Source organism: Podarcis tiliguerta (genome assembly GCF_965153285.1).
Source record: "Podarcis tiliguerta genome assembly, chromosome: 4".
NCBI lineage: Eukaryota > Metazoa > Chordata > Lepidosauria > Squamata > Lacertidae > Podarcis > Podarcis tiliguerta.
This window is the reverse complement of record NC_139537.1, coordinates 24,413,129-24,435,528: the sequence shown is the minus strand read 5'-3', so window position 1 is coordinate 24,435,528 and position 22,400 is coordinate 24,413,129. Positions and strand designations below refer to the sequence as shown.

Here is a 22,400-nt window from a genome sequence, read left to right as displayed (position 1 = left end):
TATATAAATATATAAATATTTTTATAAACAAATAGGAAAACACACTCAGACATTCATTCATTTTCAAAAAAACAACAAACCCTGCATGATAGTTTGGGGTTAAGGCTCACGTTTACACTTCCTTTCTGAGCCCTAAGAATATATTTAGACTTGATACTGACCAGCAAATAAATATTGCAGTATTTCAATATTATCTTTGCAATTCAGTTTGTTGTTTTTTGTCTGATAGATGCATACAAAAGTCCCCCTTTCCCAGCTTGAATTGGAAAGTGGGAAATATTGTTATCCACTCACCACCCATACACAGCAGGGCATTTGCTGTAGTAATCGGTTTGACATTTTGGTTTGGCAGCAGGCGGAGGAATAAATCCAGCACCGCTGCTGACACTACATGTCAAAGGAGAGACAAGGGCTCTGTGGAAGGGCTGACGTGATAAGAAGGCCCTCATTGTTGCTTTAGAACTGGGTGGGTGGAACCTATTGTAAGCTGTGAACATGGAAGGACAAAAGCGGACTGAATAATTGATTTCAATACAAGGAAATCATAGGATGCCCCTCTTAAGGCCGGCTGCACCGGGGAAGTTAAGATAGCTTGCTGTCTGCCGACAAAGCTTGAGTTGCAGGCATGTAGGTGATGTATTTGCTGTGTGAGCAATAAAGGCCTGCAACAACTCACCCAGAAACAAGAGGGGACTATTGACCTGATCTGGGAAGGCTGTTCTTTCTACCTTAGTGCAGCCTTCCGCAGCTGGGGCTCTCCAGATGTGTTGGACTACCTGGCTGGGGCTGATGGGAGTTGGTTCAAAGCATCTGGAGGGCTCTGGGTTGGGAAAGCCTGCCTTTTGTGGTTGAGCTCCAATAATCTGACTTGTATTTGATGGGGCTAACATAAGAAGAACCCTCTTGGATCAGACCAAAGGCCTAGCTAATATCCGGTTTAATTGTCTTGTATTTGATGAGGTTAACACAGGGAGAGCTCTGCTGGATCAGACTGACGGTCTGTCTAATAATCTAACTCGGTGTTTCTCAAACTCGGGTCCCCGGCTGTTGTTGGACTACAACTCCCATCATCCTTGACCACTGGTCCTCCTAGCTAGGGTTGATGGGAGTTATAGTCCAACAATGGCCGGGGATCCAAGTTTGAGAAACACTGATCTAACTAGTGTAATTATTGACGGACTAATGCAAGGATCAGACCAAGGGCCCAGTGTCCTGTTTCCCACAGCAGACAACCAGAGGCCTCTGGAAAGGCCCTCTTCTGCTTTTGTGGCCAAGCAGTTGGTATCCTGAGGGATTGGGCCTCTGATCCTGTAGGTGGTGAAACAGTTATTGCAGCTATTAACCATCGAAGGAGATAATGGGCAGAAACCACAAAGTAGCTGAGGAGAGCGCCATTGACCACCCAAGTGCTTGTTTTCCTCTTCTAATAAATACAGCAAGAGACTTAGAAACTCCCTCAGGATTCCTTGTGGCTTGACTCTTGTGTGGACCTTCCCTTTCAGCCCACAGCTACTCACATCCGGGAATTCCTCACTCTCCTGGCTGTGTGTCACACCGTTGTCCCAGAAAGAGACGGAAACACAATCATCTACCAGGCCTCATCTCCAGGTTGGTCACTGGCTCCCTTTCTTAAGGGGATGGAAAGCAAGGAGAACAGCAGAGCAAGGGAATGAGGTGGTTTCCTCAATGAGGGCCCAAGATGGCAAGCCCATGTTTGTCAGAGGCTGTATACATCTTGAGGGTTTTTTTTTAATATTGTCTAGGATAGAGGTAAGGAACCTCAGGCCTGAGGCTAAATATGGGCCTTGCAACTCTCCCTAGGCCATGCTTTGTCCTTGAACTTTCATAACGCCTCTTATTTATTTATTACATTTACACCCCACCTTTCCCCCCAAGGAGCTCACGCTTCCCTCTCACCCATTTTATCCTCACCACAACCCTGTGAGGTAGCTTAGGCTGAGAGTGAGTGGCTGGCTCAGGGTTACCCAGTGGGCTTCATGGCTGAGTGGGAATTTGAACCCTGGCACCTCAGGACGCGGGTGGCGCTGTGGGTTAAACCACAGAGCCTAGAACTTGCCAATCAGAAGGTCGGCGGTTCAAATCCCCGCGACGGGGTGAGCTCCCATTGCTCGGTCCCTGCTCCTGCCAACCTAGCAGTTCGAAAGCATGTCAAAGTGTAAGTAGATAAATAGGTACCGCTCCGGCAGGAAGGTAAACGGCGTTTCCGTGTGCTGCTCTGGTTCGCCAAAATCGGCTTAGTCATGCTGGCCACATGACCTGGAAGCTGTACGCCGGCTCCCTCGGCCAATAAAGCGAGATGAGCGCTGCAACCCCAGAGTCGGTCACGACTGGACCTAATCGTCAGGGGTCCCTTTACCTTTACCTTTTACCTCAGGTCCTAGTCCTACATCCGTAACCACATCACCTGTCAGCTAGCCTTGGCATGGCTTAGTGTTACGTCCAAATGCAACCTCTTCCCCTCTCTATTTTTATTATTACTATTACTATTTTGGTAAGCCACTTCAGGGTTGTTTTTTCTTAAGGGGGGGGGGGTTACATACAAAAATTGGGGTATGTTTTTTAAAAAAATAAAATAGACAAATGCTGAGAATAGGCAAGAGAGACGTAAGTCTTCCAGCAGGACCCTGTGGTATATAATTTCATAAATGCTCTTCAGCACTATTAGCCTCAGTGATATTCCATTTACTTTTATGTTAATAAAGCCATTTGCTACATTTGTAATGAATTTCCCATAAAGGCAGGTTGTTTCTATTGGCAGATGAAGGAGCCTTAGTCAAAGGAGCAAAAAAGCTCGGCTACGTCTTCACCGGACGGACTCCGGATTCTGTTATCATCGATGCGGTAAGAGCATGTATAAAAGGATAGCGCTAAGCAACTCTGAGAACTCTATGGCGGCCCATAAATAACATAAATAAATTAAATCGTGCCGGGCAGGGGATCTGTAGGACGGCCATTGGTTAGCTGGCCAAAGCACCTGCTTATTAAACTGTGTTTGATTCCCAGTGGTGCCTTGGGAGCCAGACCTTTGGAGAAGGGCTGTAGCTCAGTAGGAAGAGCACATGCTTTCCATGCCAAAGGTGCTACTTTCAGTCCCCAGGTAGGGTTAGGAAAAGGCTCCAATCTGTAATCTTGGTCTGCAATCTGTAATCTTGCCAGGCAGTGTAGACCAGTATTCTTCAGTCTTGGGTCCCCAGATGTCAAGGGACTGGCTGGATACTGGGGAGAGGGCACTGGGAGAAAGGGGGTTGGAAGAAGGGATTGGTGATCTAGGGAAACCTGTGACAGCAAGAAGATGAGACTCAGAGGCAGGAGAAGGTGCGGGAGTGGAGAGTGAACAACAGGTGCAGGAGGAAGGAGAGACAGGTCAGGATGGTGCAGAGTCAAGGGCTTCCACTCCTCCTCCCTCCTCTTCCTTCTCCTCTACCTCTACTGTCTCCCAGGACCAGAAGAGGATGGAAGTGGGAGGAGCAAAAGCAGGTGACAAGCAGGCACCGCCTTTGCCTGCTTACATGCAGCTTGGGTGGGGGAGATACATATGCTGAGGTCTGGATCAGGTCCTCTCTGTTGCTGCAGCTGCCTCATTGGGTGCACAACTAGGGGCAGCTGAGAGGCACAGCTTTCCCTAACTTGTCAGTGTTGTTTTGACAATGAAGAGTGGATTCCTGGACATTCCTGGGCTGACACCAGATGTGGGTGGACTACAACACCCATCATCCACATCTATCTTAGCCCAGTGGTCAAGGCTGATGGGAGTTGTAGTCCACCCACATCTGGGAAGCCCAAGATTGAAGAACGCTGGCATAGAGAGTATGGATTAGGGTGGATCAGTAGGCTTGCTTGGTATAAGCCAGAGTACCCATGTTCATGGTAGGTGCTTTCTTGAGCACTGTGTACAAAAGCTTGAGCTCTGTTGTGACTTAGAACGCCATAACATAAATTGTGCATCACAGGTTAAAGTCACTGGAGGTGTCTTATCAAGCAGGACAGCCCATCACTGTGGAAGATTCAACACTTTACTGTGAAATCTTATGAAGGCGTGTTCTCCACAGATGCTCCACAATTGGAGAATTGATGCTGAATGAAATAATATTCTGTGTGCTTTGCCATGCTCTTGGAGGCACACATAAGTACACCATTTTACCCAGCAGAGGGAGCTATCATCACATGTTTTAACGTGGGCATTCGAAAGAAGCAAGGCTTCTTTGCATGTTCGTGTTGCTTAACTCGGTTCAATTTTTGTTTCATGTGTTTGCAGCTAGGAAAAGAAGAGACGTATGAGATCCTCAATGTATTGGAATTTTCAAGGTAATTAGATTTTATAACTATTTCAGTACCTAAGAAAATGTGATAAATGGAGTAGAGAAAACTCAATTTTTTAAGAAAAACCCTTAAAACAACCTTCCCCAACATCATTCCCTCCAGCAGTTTGGAACAGTTTACAGTCTAATACATGTTGTGAGGGGTGTGTGTGTGTGTGAGAGAGAGAGAGAGAGAGAGACAGAGACAGAGACAGAGACAGAGACAGAGACAGAGACAGAGACAGACAGACAGAGAGAGAGAGATATTACTGCTGCTGCTTCAAATGGCAGTTTAGCAGCTGTGAGAAGGCTAGCCAAGTTCCTGGGACAGAATACACCAGGGAATTACATTACATCATGATGTCGTAATGCTGCTATGTGATCCCTAACTGGCTGGATAACATGCTCAACAATCCTCTCTAAATGGATTGTGCCACAGTAGCTCCTGAGAAGTATAGGAAGCAAAGCAAAACCATGCAAAATTAAAAAGAATTTGTGCAATCTTTTGGGAAGTGTTTTAGGCCCCCACTGAAATATTTAGTTCATTAAAAAAAAAAGACTTGGTCCTAAAAATGAGTACATGTAATTATAAACGTATGATTTCGTTTTGTGCGATTGGTTGAATTATACTTCTCTATACTTGGCTTGATAATAATCAATTTCATTGCATACATGGGTGTCCCCAGTGTCAGTTCCTATGCACTTTGTTTGATTATCTTCATCTATTTATTTTTTTTAAAACAGCCCTATATAATTTAAATTATTGGTTACACTGTAGTACCTTCCTGGTACACCATTTGTCTCCCAGTGAAAATAATTGAGTTCAATCCTAGGAAACTTGATCATATAGTAGGTGGAATTTCCCCCTTTTCCAACTCTCCTGTATGTTTACTGCTTTTGTCCTAAGGGGAAAAAATAAGAACTTTTTTTTTTTTAAAAAAGAAGAAGTTTGATGGAGCTTTCAGTCGTCCCCCCCCCCCCCCCGCAAAACAAGCAGTCCCCTGTAAGAAGACATCAATGGCAAAATGTATTCTTGGTAGAGTCCTCTGCTTTTAATCTAATTCAGAAAGAGAGAAGAAAGAAGTTCATTAATTTCAAAATAATGACATGCCGTTCATTTATATAGAAAATGAGATTAGGAAGGGCTCTTTCAGTCTCCATGATTGCTGATCTGTATTTCTCAAAGGATCTGGCCCATATTTGACTTCTCCAAACCATTAGACTAATGACAGATCCGCAGTATGTATTCAACACATATTTAAAGCACATGACTTCTCCCAAAGTATGTTGGAAACTGTAGTTTTCACCCTCATCTACCTGAAATTCCCAGTACCCTTAGCAAATGACAATTCCCAGGATTCTTTGGAGGAATTCACGCACTTTTAAATGTGTAATGGGTGGGCTTTAAATGTATGGTAGAATAATAGAATGGGTTACTTCCGGGTTTCGCCGCTTGCGCATGTGCAGAAGCACCAAATCGCACCGTGCGCCTGCACAGATGCGCCACTTTGAGTTGCGGGCTTTTCATGTTACAGACGGGCCTCCAGAACGGATCCCATCCATAACACGAGGAACCACTGTATTCATAAATACATTTTCATATTAATTCTAAAGTAATTTGGTTGTTCATAAACCATGTCGTATAGGAAATGGTTTCTTGATTACAATACATTTCCGGACGCTGAGCCTCTAAATTCACCCCATTATTCACATTTGTATATCTTTAGACAACCCTAAACCATTTGCTCTTCCTCTTTGGGTCAAAAAGATCGGTATTGTAGGTGTTTCCTCCAACCACTGGGCTCTTATACTCAACCCTCACTTGAAACCACCTCTCACTTCCCTACTTACAAGTTTGGCTAGCCAAAATTCTTTTCATTCATAAAGGGCCAGGTGTCTCTTACATTTCAGAGCTTCCTGGAGATTGTGACATGCCCCAGATTTCACATATTGTTTCCTTCAGCCAGTTCTTGATGGGGTTGCACTTCCCCCTAAAGAATCAGGTGTTCAGCTTGGGGGTATTCACTGGTGGCGCTGTGGGTAAAACCTCAGTGCCTAGGACTTGCCGATCGCATGGTCGGCGGTTCGAATCCCCGCGACGGGGTGCGCTCCCGTCGTTCGGTCCCAGCGCCTGCCAACCTAGCAGTTTGAAAGCACCTCCGGGTGCAAGTAGATAAATAGGGACCGCTTACCAGCGGGAAGGTAAACGGCGTTCCGTGTGCTGCGCTGGCTCGCCAGATGCAGCTTGTCACGCTGGCCACGTGACCCGGAAGTGTCTCCAGACAGCGCTGGCCCCCGGCCTCTAGAGTGAGATGAGCGCACAACCCTAGAGTCTGTCAAGACTGGCCCGTACGGGCAGGGGTACCTTTACCTTTATTCACTGGCTATCCTTGTCCCTGGATGCACAAGGGGCCTCTGTGACTTGGAGTGCCTTCAGCCAGCTTTGGCTGGTGGCCCAGCAGCAGCCGTATCTGGATGGGGATAACCTGACTTCAAAATAGGCAACTGTCTCGAACCTGCAACCTTGGCGTTATCAGCACCACACTAACCAACTGAGCTGCTGTGCCTGAAGACCATTTGGCAAGCACTTTGCTAGATGTTGATAACACATGAACTGCAACGAATGCTTCTTCTTTTTCTTCCCAGTGACAGAAAACGAATGTCTGTAATTGTTAGGACTCCGGAAGGGCATCTGCGTTTGTACTGCAAAGGAGCCGTAAGTGTCAAAGGAAATTGTCACTATGCTTTCCGTTGTAGCTCTGACACTGTGTGTTTCATAAATAATGCTAATAATAATAAGCAACACTGCCATTGTCATCAGAGGTTGTATGCCCTTCAAGACTTAAATCCCCCCTTTGTTACATTATCCATCAGTAAATTGATCTGTTTTCTGGATCAGGATTGTGTGGACAGGATCAAGCAAAGGTTGGCTGTTTAATCCAGCCTTCCCAAGCTTGGTGCCGTCTAGATGTTTTGGACTACAACTCCCATCAGCCTCAGCTAGCAGACGGTATTCTGGCAGGGCCTTAGGGGAATTGTAGTCCAAAACATCTGGAAAGCACCAGCTTGCGGGAATAGTGGTTTGAACAATGTCATTCATCTCTTTGAGGGAAGCAGGGCTCTCAATCACATCATATCTTCTTTCCAACAATTTACTTTATAGAGTTTGTTTGTTTGTTTGTTTTTTTTTTTCTAGGTATGTGCACAGCTTAATATTTTGCGGTTCAATGCTTCTATCTTCCTTTTAATTATAAAGTGTCCTACTTGTTACCTGAACCACCTCAAGCACCCTGGAAAGGCAGGATATAACGGATATAAAGGTCTTAAATAGGCATTATAAAATGCATTTATGGACACGTGCCTTATCTATGTTCTTTCTTGTTGGTAGGATAACGTCATTTTCGAGAGACTCTCCAAAAATTCCCTGTATTTGGAGCAAACACTGTGTCATCTTGACTATTTTGCCACAGAAGGTAGGCATTTGTTTTTAGCAGGCTGGAAAAATGAGAAATTGGGAGAAACCAAAATGGATAGATTCCTTAGCAAGAACTGTCTTCCCCTAGTTCGATGGAAGGAAAGAATGTGGTGGACAAGGGGTTTTTTTTTAATGAGGAAGAGGGGTTTGGGCTTGGTTCTTCTGTTAAGGATTCAGATTTGAGCATCAAAATAGTGTCATATATAGTTTCACATGCCATACGTATCGAACATGGGCAGAATTGAGAGCGGAAATACAAGTTGAAGATTGTTCCGGCACCTGCTGAATGTAGTCTGATAGACACATTCCATCCCATGATATAGACAGCCAGAGGGATCTCCTCTGCTTTTGCTGATTGCAGAAAGGTGTGACCAGACATAGACTGTGGGACCAAGGAAGTGTGTGCATGCACTAAAGGCAGTTCTGCCACCCATACCATTTTCAGCCACCTTTAAAAGAACAACACCACTATAATCTGTCTCCAGCCAAAGGAGATGCTGAATTGGGGAATCTACAGAGTCCCAGGCATACAACTCAAGCCAGAGGCAAAACATTCCTTGGGTGAAAATGGAGTGTATCAAGATTGCAATCTTGTTTAAAGAGGTGTGAAACAAAAGATCAATTGGAGTGGAGCAGTACCACAGAAGCAACATTAACTGAGTCTCCTAGCTCTCAACTGGTGTTAATACCTTTGTTTAGCAAGTTGGGAGAGTGTTTCTGAAATGGGTGGGTGGGGGACAGAACAAAGAGGTTTGAAGGAGAGGTGACGTGTGGTACCTCTATTGTAAATGTTTAGGAAAACGGAAAATGAACTTGGATCCTACTGCCCGTACTTCTGTTGTGTTCCCTTAAGATGCAGTAGCTACAAGTTTGCTATATGAAATCAAATATACCTGTCTCTCATTTCATTGCTAATGGGACATTACTGTGGTAGAGCAACCTGGGTAGTGGACTATGTTCCTTTTATGATACCATGTTGCTGCAAAATGTACTTCTTCCCATGCCTGAAAACCTCTCCCTGCCACACAAACACTTTTTTTCCTGGGAACTCCCACACCCGCAATAATACTGTCCTTCTGTTTTATATGGCATGCTCTGTCCTTCTTCTGGTTCACTTGTGCCAGAAGAGAAATCATTATTTTTATGTATGCTAAATTCTATCAGAAGTCTCATAAAAATAACGCTGTTCATATTCCAAAGGGGCCTGTTCTTCAGGTTACTACACATGGTTAACCTGTGTCAACATCGGTGCAAATTACATGTGTCCATTAAAAGGAACTACAGAGCATTTATGTTATTTGCAGTTGGGCAGTTAATGTGAAGCTATTCAACTACCTCATGTCATGTTTCTGTGACGTCACAATTTAATTTTAAAATATATTGTAGTATAGTAAGTAATTTATTTTTAAAATTGAAAGCTGCATGAAGGTGTTAAAGTTGCCATTCCTAAAAAAAACCACATTGATATTGTAGGGCAGAGTTCTCCTAATATACACATTTTGTATACAATTTTTTAACCTAATATATACATTTTGGCAAAGTAGTATTCTCTAACAGAATGCATTTTGTGGTTATTTCCACTTTTATGCATTTTATGCGCCCGATTCTTTGCATTGTTGTATGTATTACATGGCTGGAGGAGGAGTGCACTGCAAAATTTGGAAGGGTTGCTATTTTTGGCCCACATATTGTTTTGGAAAGTGGGAATTAGATTGGTTTGCCTTTAAATGTGAACTGAATCAAATTTCTCCCTCAACCGATACCTGCATTTCCTTTTTAGGTTTGAGGACTCTGTGCATTGCATACGCAGACCTATCGGAAAACTCTTACCGGGATTGGCTGACCATCTATAATGAAGCCAGCACAAACCTGAAGGACAGAACTCAGAAGCTGGAGGAGTGCTATGAGATCATTGAGAAGGTAACTAGGAGACATGGTTTTGAGCTGCGTACAGCCGAATCCTCTCCCACTTGCAAATTTTGCCAATAGCAAGTAGACCAGGGGCCACCAAACTTGTTCAGCAGGGGGCTAGTCCACTGTCCCTCAGAACTTGGGGAGGGGGCAGACTATATTTTTTTTTAGGGGGGAGAACAAATTTCTATGCCCCACAAATCACCCAGAGGTGTATTTTAAATAAAAGGACACATTCTACTCATGTAAAAACACCAGGCAGGCCCCCCAAATTACCCAGAGCTGCATTTTAAATAAAAGGACACATTCTACTCATGTAAAAACATGCTGATTCCCGGACCGTCTGCGGGCCGGATTGAGAAGGAGATTGGGCCGGATCTGGCCCCCGGGCCTTAGTTTGCCTACCCATGAAGTAGACTAAACTTTACAAAGCAGTGCATCCATCCTGTTTGACTGGAAGCTTTTCAGATGTGTTAATTTCAGATCCCTTGAATATCCCCCCCAAAAAGAAAAAAAATCATCTATGTGTTTCCTGCAAAAGCAGAGTGTTTCCTTAACAAAATATGAACAAGGATTGTTATCACTTCATAGAAGTACAGCAAGATTTCAACGTAATGTTGGCTTGGTTCACAAGTCACGCTAAGCCAACTGTGGCTTAGCATGATTGCACAGGCTCCTGGTGAGGCAATTTCAGCCTCTTTGCTCTCCTGTAATGAAAGTTTGCAGCATTTGGGCATTTTGGTTTAGAGCAGGGTTTCCTGAACTTGGGTCTCCAGCTGTTTTTGGACTACAGTTCCCATCATCTCTAGGTAGCAGGACCAGTGATAGGGATGATGGGAATTGTAGTCCAAAAACAGATGGCGAAAGCAAGCATGGAATATCCATAAATACTGCCTGATTTTGAGATAGACAGTTGGGTAAGTAAAAGTATAGATTCTGTTGTTATGATTTCTCTTCTTTCTCATGATTAAAAAGTTAACCAATTTTCATCACAATTAAGCCCCCTTAATTTTTACATTCCTGCAGTTGAATGTTTTGTTTAATTTGGATGTCAGCAATCTTTGCATCAAAACTGAAAAAGTCCCCCCCCCCAGCAGCATACATTTAAAAATGTTTTCTCTTCGGTTGTTAACAACTTGTGCAAAATTCACTTGAAATCTCTTAAATTATCCGCTGAGTTGCATGTTTGATTTGGAGCCACACATATAATTCCTGTTTTTGCAAAAAGTGTCACATGCTGATTGAATACATAGATCTGCTGTTTATGAAAACGCACTGCTCTGTTACTTGCTCTTTTCTCTTTCCCAAAATTCAAAATATGTGGCCTCTAAACAAAGGGCACTTAAATCTATGATTATGGATTTTGACAAATGTTGTTTACGAAAGACTGGGCACTCAGTTCTAAACAAGGCAGCAAGTCTCATTAAGTTAGTCGGAGTTCATTTCTGACACAGGGGCTGATGCTTTGTCTGTCTTATCTGTTTATTTCCCTTAAACTGTTTACATTTCTACAGCAGTCGCCCCAAACCTTCAGGAAAGTTAAGAATATACTAGAGCCAGTTCATTTTACAATTGCAGTTGAAATGTGCCGCTTGATATTAAGAATATTTACTTGGAAGCAAGTTTTACAGAGTTCAGTGGGACTTATTCCCGAGCAAACTTCCTTAGGATTTCTGGGGTTTTTTCTTATTTCGGAGTATATATACATCTGAAGGATATATAGAGATGGGAAGATAAATGGATGGTCATTACATTTGTTCTTCCAAAGTGGGACATGATCAGGTCAATTAACAGTTTTACTTTTGGATGATTGCATCCACTTTGTAGGTATATTTTGAAAGCAGGAAGTATATTTAACGACACGATGCCATGCAACCTCTGTTTTCTGAACTTAAGAAATATACCAATTAAGGCTATTAAGAATGTTGCTATGGCAACTGGTGCATGGACCTCTTCACTGGCTATCTTTTAAAGTTGCAATTACAATTAATTGCTTTTGAATCGTTGCCCTCCTTCTGATCAAAGTGCCTGGTCCTTTTATGCACTCTGAAATGTCCAATTTTCATGCCAGAGGAGCAGCGAAAGTTAACTGCGCCATGCATATCTTGTTGAAGGGTGGGTAGCAGAAAGGATAAGGCACAGCTTGCTGTCATTAATTTCTGGTTTTGAGCATGGTCCAAGCTGAGATTGATCCCAGAAGAATGAGACCTCCCAATTCTTTTCTCCCCTCTCCCATCTCTTTTCAGGATTTACTGCTTCTTGGTGCTACAGCCATTGAGGACCGCCTTCAAGCAGGTGTTCCAGAAACGATATCCACTTTAATAAAAGCAGAAATCAAGATTTGGGTCCTAACAGGAGACAAACAAGAAACAGCTCTGAACATAGGTAACAACCCTTCAGCTTTTCTACTAAGGTGGCCCTTTGCAACGTGTTGGATCACAGGGCTCTGTCCAACATTAGTCACCTGCTGAAGCACACTCGTTTCAATTAATGGGCACGACTAACTTATGTGCATTAATTTTATTGGGTCTACTCTGAGTACAACTCACAAGATTTGGTGGCTTGAGCAGTGTGGCTCATTCATTGCACTGCTTTGACCCTTTCATTTAATTCATTAAATGAGTAAGAGATAAGAAGAAATCTGGGTGCAGGGAGGTAAACAAGGAGGCGGAGCAAAATGAATGTCCTCTATCTTCCGCAAGGGCAGATTTCCTTATTGCCCAGACTAGGGAACGTGCCCATTCTATATAATTTTTTATAGGAATTGGGGAGTATGTGGCCTATTGGTGGGGTTGGGGGGGGCACTAATCTCCTTTCAGAACTTTCCTTTGAGACTGAAACCTTTGTGTGTCATAATGGGGAAGGAATTTGATTTAAAGCAAAAATTCATCCAATTTTCACTTTCCAAAGAACCAAAACAACCACTCTTCAAAATTTCCACTTTTCTAAATTTTCTGATGCGGTTCGCCAACAAAAGTGCATGTACTAGGGGAAAATGTGTACAAAAATGAATAAATTAGTGAAAACAATGTACAAAAATTCATTATATAGGGAGAAGTTGCTTGGAAAAATGTGTAGGTTAGTTAAAACTGCAGACAAAAATGTCTTCATTAGGAGAAATTCACACTAAAATGCCGAATACAGTGGTACCTCGGGTTACATACGCTTCAGGTTACACACTCCGCTAACCCAGAAATAGTGCTTCAGGTTAAGAACTTTGCTTTAGGATGAGAACAAAAATCGTGCTCCGGCTGTGCGGCAGCAGCAGGAGGCCCCATTAGCTAAAGTGGTTCTTCAGGTTAAGAACAGTTTCAGGTTAAGTACAGACCTCTGGAACAAATTAAGTACTTAACCCGAGGTACCACTGTAATTGTTTTCATGAGGATTTAAAAATAAATAAATCACAAATTGCTGAAACCTACATTATCATTCAGGGAAACTACACCTGACTTATACCCCTTCACTCTGTTCTGTTCCATCTTTATACATACTCAGTTTTAATTTCAAATGTGCTTGTGCACCTAGACCTTTAACTTTTTGTGACTTTCAAGTCAGTACGTATTGTTGGTTGCCTGTTAGTTATTTAAGATAGGCTTTTAACAGCAAAGCTCTGGTATTCTGTGATTTCACTTGCATTAAGCTCGGTGGAGTTTTGGACAGCCAGTAATTCTCTCTATTTACATTTAAAATTGACTTCTACTACTAAAAGTGGCATTTCAGATGCAGCCTCGATAAATCATATGCACTTTGTTTCTTTACCACAGCACAGAAAAATGTAAATGTATTTTCAGAGGCAGGACAAAACAGATCACAGAGGGCTTTCTGCACTGATCTTAATGCAGTGGGAACAGATGATTTATTGAGCAGTCTCTCTCTCTCTCTCTCTCTCTCTCTCTCTCACACACACACACACACACAGAGTGAGCAGATATTATGCTGCTCCTATGTCACTGGAATGGCTGCTGTACCCTGTGATCAGTTCAGCCTAGAAGGAGAATACAATGCAGAAACTGAGCAAATGGTGGGAAAAAAGGCAGATACAGTCATACCTTGGGTTACAGATGCTTCAGGTTGCGCATTTTCGGGAGTACTGGAACGGGTTACTTCCGGGTTTTGGCGCATGCGCAGAAGCGCTAAGTCGCACTTTGTGCATGTGCAGAAACGCCTAATCACAACCCACGCATGCACAGATGCGACACTGCGGGTTGCGGACGCTGCAGGTTGCGAACGTGCCTCCCGCACGGATCATGTTTGCAACCCAAGCGCCCACTGTACTCTCTCAGCACCCCTGGAAGCTCCTCCAAAGCCCACCAGTCAGAGACTGAGCTGCAGAAAATGCCCATGGGCATCTCCCCCCACATGGAGGGAACCAATGAATTCATGATGACGACATCCCCCAGCATGCACCCCTGCAAACAGTATGCAAAGTATTGCCACATTATCTTGCTTAGTCAGCCCAAGTGACGGAGAAACCACAGGAGGGAAGAGCGCTCTTGTGCTCGAATCCCGCTTGCTGATTTCCACAGGCATCTGGTTGACCACTGTAGGAACAGGATTCTGGACTAGATAGGCCATTGGCCTGATCCAGCGGGCTCTTCTAATTTCCTTTGCTGTGTCCCTAAACATTCTAGTGCAGAATGTCGTGGCCCAGGTGGTGAGTTGTGCTCCTGATCAGGCGCACATTATGTCTGTGCTAAGGGATTAGTTTTAAAATCCTGCTACTTACATATAAAGCCCTAAACAACTCTGGGCCTGGTTAACTGAAAGACTGTCCTCTCCTCCACTGCCCTGCGAGGGCATCAAGATCAGCAAGTGGAAACTCAGTTAGTTTTGCCACCGTCTGGTGATTATCAGCTTGTGGTAACATGGGAGGGAATGCTATTCCTGCTGAAATATAAGAGGCGGCATCAACATTGGCATTCCGCCAGCTCTTGAAGATGCACCTGTTTAGACAAGCAACCCCCTAGTCTCCACTGATGAGTGGAGAGTTCAGTCCTGCTTGGTGCTGCTTTGCCAGTGCATTCCTCTGCAAGCTGACATTGACAGGTGGATGGGACCACCTATCAGTCACCGCGTGTGATTATGACATCAGATAATTGACAGTTGTGTGGCCCTGCCCACCTGTCAAAAATGGCCAGTGAGGGGAGAGAGAAAGATCTGGGGGCAGGGGGAATTCATCACCCTTGTATTATAGGTTGATATAAAATCTCATTGGCTCCTTACATCACCTGACCACTTCACATGGCCTGGTGGTTCTGTCTGCATTCATGACATCCAGTGGCTGGCAGGCCAGTGGTTCCCTCATCTGTTGAGCTACCATAGTGACACAGGATATAATGCATTTGTATTTTGTTTCACACATCCCCAAGATCTAAAGCATCTTACAATATGACTCAATGCAGGGTCTCTAAGTGAGCTCCCCATGGGCACATGTCTTTAGAGAATTTGAAAGCACACCCTCATCTGAATTCACTTGCATGACTGTTGGATCCTGCTAATCACCGAGGAATCCAGTAAAACTTTTTGCTGTTGTTCAGCACTCAGCTCCCCGGCTCCAGTTGTCAAATGGTGTCTTGCTGAATCTGAAAGGTTCAGCAAGCAGCAGCTTGGAAATTGCTGTGAAGTGTTGCAGCTGTTGTTCCAATAAAAAACCAGCAGAAAATCCCTTTGAATTAGTTATACTAAATTTGTAACCGTTTAGGGCTGCAGTCATTCCCTGAGGACAGGCTATGCCTGACTTGGAGAGTAATGGCTGGAGCTGTAAGATATCCCTCTTTATTTTTCAGTGAAATTTTAAAATAAAATGGAGCTTTGGCATGCTGCGGCATTATTATTACTATTATTACTATTATTACTAAATAACATTCAGGAATTTAAAAATAGCTTGTAGGACTTCTCTTTTTTTTAGTAGATACTTAAGGAATCTCACTTTACTCTGCTCCATAGATGTAAACGTCTTAACAACTCACAATCATTTTGCCCCAAGTTTTTCTCTAAAGATTTATAAGAACATGCTCAGTTTAATTTGTTGCCATTTTTTCTTTAGTGAGAACATTCTATGTGGAATACCAATAAAGCTCCATGCACAACTTTTATATGAGGCAATTCATTTTACGTAAAATACTTTTAAAATACTTTGCTCCCCTTTTCTCTGAACACTGGGTAATGTTACAGAGTTTGCTTAGTTTTGCATGAGGGAGTACTCAAGACTTAGAGTTTCATAATATGTACTTTATTTACAAATGGTCAAGAAAACTATTTCAAGGTAGCAGACTCTCCCTGTCCCAGGAACAACTTAGTTAGCTCTCAAAAATCGGACCCCCTTCTCTTGGCTTACTCTAGCTAGAAACAGTGGCTGGCTTTGTGTGCAACACTAAACCATGGCTTGGATATGTGCAGAAGCAAGGAGGAGTCACCAAGAGCAGGACACTGACAGTTTAGTTTCCATTTCCATGAAACTTGGCTTGTAGTTAACATACAAACCAGGGATCATAGCTTAAAAACAAAACAAAACTCTAGTTAATGTAGCAAGCCAACTTCATAACTTGTGGTTTGAAGTTGTGCTTGTTTTGAGACTGCATTTTATACCATGTTCATATGTTAAGGACATGCCAGGGGTTGTTTTTTTTGGGGGGGGGGGATGAAACTTAAATGCTAAGGTCCTCATTCTAGCTTCCCATACAAGCTACACTTATTGAAATCTTCTCATCTGAAAATCTACACCCTGTTGTATCAAGAAAATTGCTATAAGTTTTAAAAAGCATTTAATAGGGCTTGAGCACTGCAGTCCTCTGCATGTTTACTTAAGCCCTGCTTTGTTGAATAGGTCTTACTTCCTAAAAAGAGTGCATGGCAGATTTAACTTTGTATTAATTACCGTATTTTTCTGTGTACAAGACATGGGTTTTTTTTACCAAAAAATTAGGTTTAGAATTGAGGCTCGTCTTATACACGGGTATTAATTACCGTATTTTTCTGTGTACAAGACATGGGTTTTTTTTACCAAAAAATTAGGTTTAGAATTGAGGCTCGTCTTATACACGGGTAGTGCTGAGGGATGTTTATAAAATGGCACAGTCATTAAAACACACAACTCATAACAACTGATTCAGGTAGGTAGCCGTGATGGTCTGACGTAGTCGAAATACTGTATATATACAGTCATACCTTGGGTTGAATGTGCTTCAGGTTGAGTGCTTTCGGGTTGCGCTCCGCGGCAACCCGGAAGTAATGGAGCGCGTTACTTCCGGGTTTTGCCACTCGCACGGACGCTCAAAATGACGTTGTGCACAGAAGCGGCAAAACGCAACCCGCAGACATGCCGTCGCGTCTTATGTTCTATTCAGGATGCGAACATGGCTCCAGAATGGAGCCCGTTCGCATCCCAAGGTACCACTGTATATATATATGTGTGTGTATGTGTGTGTGTGTGTGTGTGCAGTTTATTCGAGCTGGGAAAGACACTCAGAAAGACAACTTTTGCATGCAAAGCAGGTTCTCTTCCCTTCCCCCCTTTTTCATCATGGGGGTTTTACCAGTTGGTGGTGTTGAAGAATCTTAGCCAGAACCTGTTGAGTATAGCAGAGCATAGGCAGACTCTCCAGAAGCAGTCAGTTACAGGCAGGATGAAGCAGGAACAAGACCCTGCTACTAGTAACTTGGTTCCCTATAGGTTTATTATTCACAGCAGAATCACAAGTTACTATATACAGGATACAGACACGGATCTTAACTCTCTCACTGAACAAACTCCAAACGAACTCTCAAACCACACACTGACCAACAACTAACCAAAAAGGAAGGTCATGAGTCGCCATGCCTATGTGGAGACCTCGACCAATAGCAGAGTTGTATCCAAGGTCCCATATCTCTAGGCAGGATAACTCCCTCTGTTCAGTCTTCTTGGCCTTTGGCCAACTCCTTAATTGCTTCTGTGGGAAGCTGCATCAGATAGCACGTAGTCAAAAATCCCAATAGGTGGAAACCGCAAGAGCAAGGTATGTGGGTTTTATTGACTGGGGCTTCCCAAAAGCATCTGATTGGCCACTGTGGGAGCAGAATGGTGGGCTAGATGGGCCCCTGGCCTGATCCAGCAGGTGGCTCTTCTTATGTTCTTATGGTTTCCTTTCTGATGTTGAACTTGTTTGTTGTGACAGTGAAGAAGAAAGTGACACTGACGCCCCTCTGTGTCTGCTTTGTTATTTATTTCCCCAGGATATTCCTGCAGGCTCGTGTCCCAGAGTATGACCCTCATCCTTGTGAATGAAGATTCTCTGGACGTAAGTAAAACTTGCTGAAGTTCAACAGGCCACTCGCTCGATCAGTTACTTACTTATCCAGATGTTGCGATGTGTGCACCACGTTCTAGTTAAAGATGAGGAATTTTCTGGTTAAGGATATGGAATTTTACCAAAAGATTGACACTGTTTTGGATAGTGTTGTGTCAGGATTGACTTGCTGGTCTCTGTGTCCTATCACTCAGATTTGGGAAGTAGATAGATAAACTTGATTCGCGTTAGCAACATAAAACAAGCAATATATACAAATAAAATATATACAAATAAAAAAAGACAGCAATGGGTAAAAAGGGCAATCAAATGACCAAGATTATCGTTCAGATAATCTTAATCTCATTGCACCCTCGATAAACCTAGCAACCTTTGCTGTTGCCTGATCATTTTGATCTGATAAAAGAAAGAACAATGTGGGGATTTGGGAAGTTCCATTGCGTTCTTTTATGGTAATCTTTTATTTGCTTGTTACGTGTCTCTGCCACTTTTTAAGGAGCTGAAAGTGCATGGTAGTGGACTCGGGAAGGAGCTTGAGGAAGAGAAAGCTGTTTGGGAGGAGGGATCCTCATTCCAGGCTGTCTGCCTGAAGATCTACTGTTTACACACACACACACACACACACACACACACACACACACAATTTTAAAAAGTAAAATTGAGTAAGATGCTTGGTTGCCCTGTGATTAAATTCTGGTTGTTTGCCCGTGGCCTATTCTTGTTCATGCAATCAACTTTTCTGAATATGGGGGGGGGGGGGGGGGTGTTAAGGGAGTGGGGAAGCTTTGATTTATTTTATTCATGATTTGTGGTTTGTGAAATTAGTCAAGTTTCTCTGCCTCCATTTCCACCCCCCCTTTCAGTCCTCTTTTCTTTTCCAACCTCACAAACCCAAGCTACTTACCAGCTTAACAACTTGTTATATATCAAGTAACACATTAATGCTGATATCATGTGTTCTGCACAGAAGAGACAAATGGGGGAGGGATTCCTCCTCCATCCTTTCTATAATCTGTGCCATAATTTTAATATGCAAAGACAGTGGCCTGGAAAAAAAAGAAGAAGTGGCAGGATAAATACCTGAGGGGGGCGGCAGGAAACGGGTTTTAAGGCTCAGCATTTCTGCAAACTGGGCTCTCGTCCTGAGGGAGACAGCTAGGCTGTTCTTGTAACATCTGGGGCCGAGCGTAGTTATCTTAATCACCAGCCAGGCTGAGCAGAGATCCATTATTAGAGAGAGTAGTGGGACTAAGGAAAGGAGGCTAATTAGGAAAATTGGGAGAGAGAATACATTTGGGGGTCAACTTCGCTGTCAGTTTTTATTGCTTGAAGATTTCTAGTTTTTCCTTAATCATACAGAGACTCGGAGGCATCAGGTTAATGAGTAAGTTGCACAACTGTATCCAGTAATCAGATGAAATGCGAGTAGTGTGGTTAAATGGGTGGAAGCCTCTTCTCTCTCTCTCTCTCTCTCTCTCTCTCTCTCTCTCTCTCTCTCTCCAGTTCTGTTGGAAGAACAAATGCAGACTTTCAGAGTGTTAATTAGATAGTCAATAATGTGTACTGCAAGTCAGCAGTGCAAATGTGAAATTAAATATACAACTTTCCACATTAAAAAAAAAAGAATCCTTTCCACTCTTGAAATCATTGTCTAAAATTGCAGGCAAAAGCAGGGTGATTGAATTCCAGCTGCTGGCTAATTGGGCCTCTAAGTTTAAGTATACAGTGAACTGGGTAATTTGAGTATTATTGAGTTACCATTTTATTTCACGAAGCAAAATAAATGGATTTTTTAGCTGTGAGCTATGGGTGGATATATATGTGTGTGTGGAAGCAAGTAATTGCATATCTTATTCAGCTGCCGCCATTCTTATTTGTGTTCTGAAGTGTTTGGTATGATTCTGTTGCAAGATGGCAGTATAAGCTTCAGCATCAGCAAGACATTGAGTCAGTTTAGGTTGATAAATGGGGAAAGGGGACATAGTGCCTAGGCCTAAGTTAGACCAAAAAGCCAATTGCAGTTCAAAAGTTTGTTCTCATTCTCTCTCTCTCTTTCTCTTTCTTAAAAAAATTGGGGGGGGGGGACGTTTTCCATAGTGGGCAATCACTGCAAAACTGAATAAAGGGGAAATAAATACAGAGACAAAGGCATTACTATGATTCATCTTCCAACTTTGTTTGCTTTAGCTTGGATTTGTTGATCAAATATAGCCAAAAAATTAAAAATATTTCTACCCAGTAGCGTTACTCGCCTAATGCCGTATATGTTTATTCCTGAATAAAACAGAACCAGGAGGAATATCACTTCCAGCCTTTGCTGGAAGCTGAATTACTAAACCAATCGTGGAAAATAAATAGAAATGAATAGCTGGCATTGTATAAATTCCATTAGAGATCTAAGCGCCCACGCTTCTGTGAGAAATCTGATATGCCAGGACAGGTTAATTTATGGCGATGTCTGAGAAAATAAACACTGACCTTATTTCTTTCCCGTGCTGAAGAAATGCATGTGATCTTTATATCCGTGAAGGCTTGCCCTTACTCGATTAATTGGAGCTTTTGTACAAGTTAGTTTCACTTTGTGAGAGAGGAGTGACTATGCTGGAATATCTGGGGAAGCTCTCTCTTCCTCTAGCTGGAAAGAAGTGGATGGCTGTAATACAGCTTTAGGCTGTGATGGAAGCTGTTGTAGATGTGAAAAAGGGAGGTCTGATACAGTGCTCTCCCAAGACTGTGTTACGTCATGTGGCGCAGGACCCAGTAGGTGGACTTGTGGGACATCGTGAAAGGGAGGTGGAGCGTGTGATGGATCTGCAGCCTTGTCACACCTGTACCCAAAGCAGTGTCGAAGCAGCAGCACAGGTCACTGCCTTCGTGCCAGTCATAGACTTAGAATCTGTCCTGGCACTTACATGAAGGCACCAGTTGTATGGTTGTATTAGTGCTAGGGTCCTACCACCCTATCAGTGATCTACAGTAGGGGTTGGCAAGGTTTACCTTGCCTAGGCCAGTTCACTCCAGTGGAGATCCCTCTGTGGGCTGGATCACACGGGCCCCCACAAATTCCGGCATCTGCGCAGATGCGATTTCTGGCACCGTGAAAATGAGTCCCTGCACTGCTCTGCGCCAGTTTAGCGCAGCACGTGGGGACTCACTGAGCAGGCGACTCGGTTCAGGGGCAGCTCATGGGCCAGTTAAACGCTTGTGGCCCATGGGCCTTAGGTTGCCGACCCCTGATCTACAGCAAGGATAGGGGACCTGTGGCCCTCCAAATTGTTCTTGGCCTGCATCATCCCAGACCATTGGCCATGTAGACTGGAACAGATGGGACTTGTAAGTCCAGCAACATCTGGAGGGTCTTAGGTCCCCCATCCCTATCTACAGCATTTATACAGAACGCTTTGGTAAAGTTCTTTAGTTGTAAACTATGTAGGCCCCTCACTCCTTGTTGCATGAATGAGTGTTGTGTGGTTCATTACCAGAAAATCCTTCATTTTCAAGGTACTAAGTCTTCACATGTTACAGGAAGCCAAACTATAGCCTCCTGGGACCATGTGAATGTGCTGCCTCCCAGCTGCTTTGTTCCTTCCCAGTCTTTTTAGCTCAGTATGGTGCACAGCTAAACCGAGGTTTGGCCCAGTGTGTCAGACCAACTGCGTTACAAAGATGTCTGCAAACATGACATGAAGGCTGACAACATCAACCTCATCATGTGGGAATCCCTTGCAGACGACCACAGTGCCTGTCATTGTATACTACCCATTATATCAAGACTCAAGAAAAGAGCTGATCGAACCGATTCTGAGGAAAATACCTCGTAGTACAGACGACACCTATATCAGACACCTCTTAGCTGACAAAGAGCCCGAAATTAATAGGTCCGTGGCAAAGTACTGTTACATTGCAACAAGAATAAGACGAGCAATGATGTCAACAACGGAGTTCAAATTGCAAACACCGAAGAAATGATAATAAACAGTAGTGACACCTGAATTGAATTTTAAAACCTTAAAAGTCGAAACCTGGTCATAAACATAAGCACCAATTCTGTGAATTGGCCATATTTTTACTGTTATTTGTAGCACAATACTACTTTTAATGTCATATTTTTTATAAATTGCTTTCTGGTCACTGACCGTATTAAAGATTTTTGATTTGACCACAGTGCCTGGAGACAGACAGACAGGTTGTGCATCCATAACAGTGACCAGAGGAGGAATGGCTGCTGGGAGGAGCACAGAGAAGAAACACCATGGTGCATCTGTAGCAGCACAACAGCCCCGGCTGCAACAAAACATGTCTCTCCTGTATTGGTCGCCACAGCCACAGCAGGCTCTGTAACTTGCCAGCAGTTTGACTTCATCTCCAAAGGCACACTCCTCCTTTGTCTCTCAAGGCAGACGGATG

At 43.4% G+C, this 22,400-nt stretch overlaps 1 protein-coding gene across 12 annotated transcripts in view; it reads left to right on the top strand.

The window, feature by feature from the left end:
• The window catches only part of ATP8A2 (ATPase phospholipid transporting 8A2), a 327,202-nt gene that overhangs the window by 88,160 nt on the left and 216,642 nt on the right, over positions 1-22,400 (top strand). For all 12 annotated transcript variants that reach the window (XR_014510327.1, XM_083437037.1, XM_083437042.1 and 9 more), the window contains 8 exons: positions 1,503-1,608; positions 2,780-2,862; positions 4,277-4,326; positions 6,966-7,035; positions 7,708-7,792; positions 9,575-9,714; positions 11,952-12,090; positions 17,920-17,984. Coding sequence is in view for 11 of the 12 variants with exons in the window: in XM_083437037.1 (XP_083293163.1) it covers positions 1,503-1,608; positions 2,780-2,862; positions 4,277-4,326; positions 6,966-7,035; positions 7,708-7,792; positions 9,575-9,714; positions 11,952-12,090; positions 17,920-17,984 (738 nt within the window). In the remaining variant the exon portion in view is untranslated. The remainder of the gene's footprint in view (positions 1-1,502; positions 1,609-2,779; positions 2,863-4,276; positions 4,327-6,965; positions 7,036-7,707; positions 7,793-9,574; positions 9,715-11,951; positions 12,091-17,919; positions 17,985-22,400) is intronic.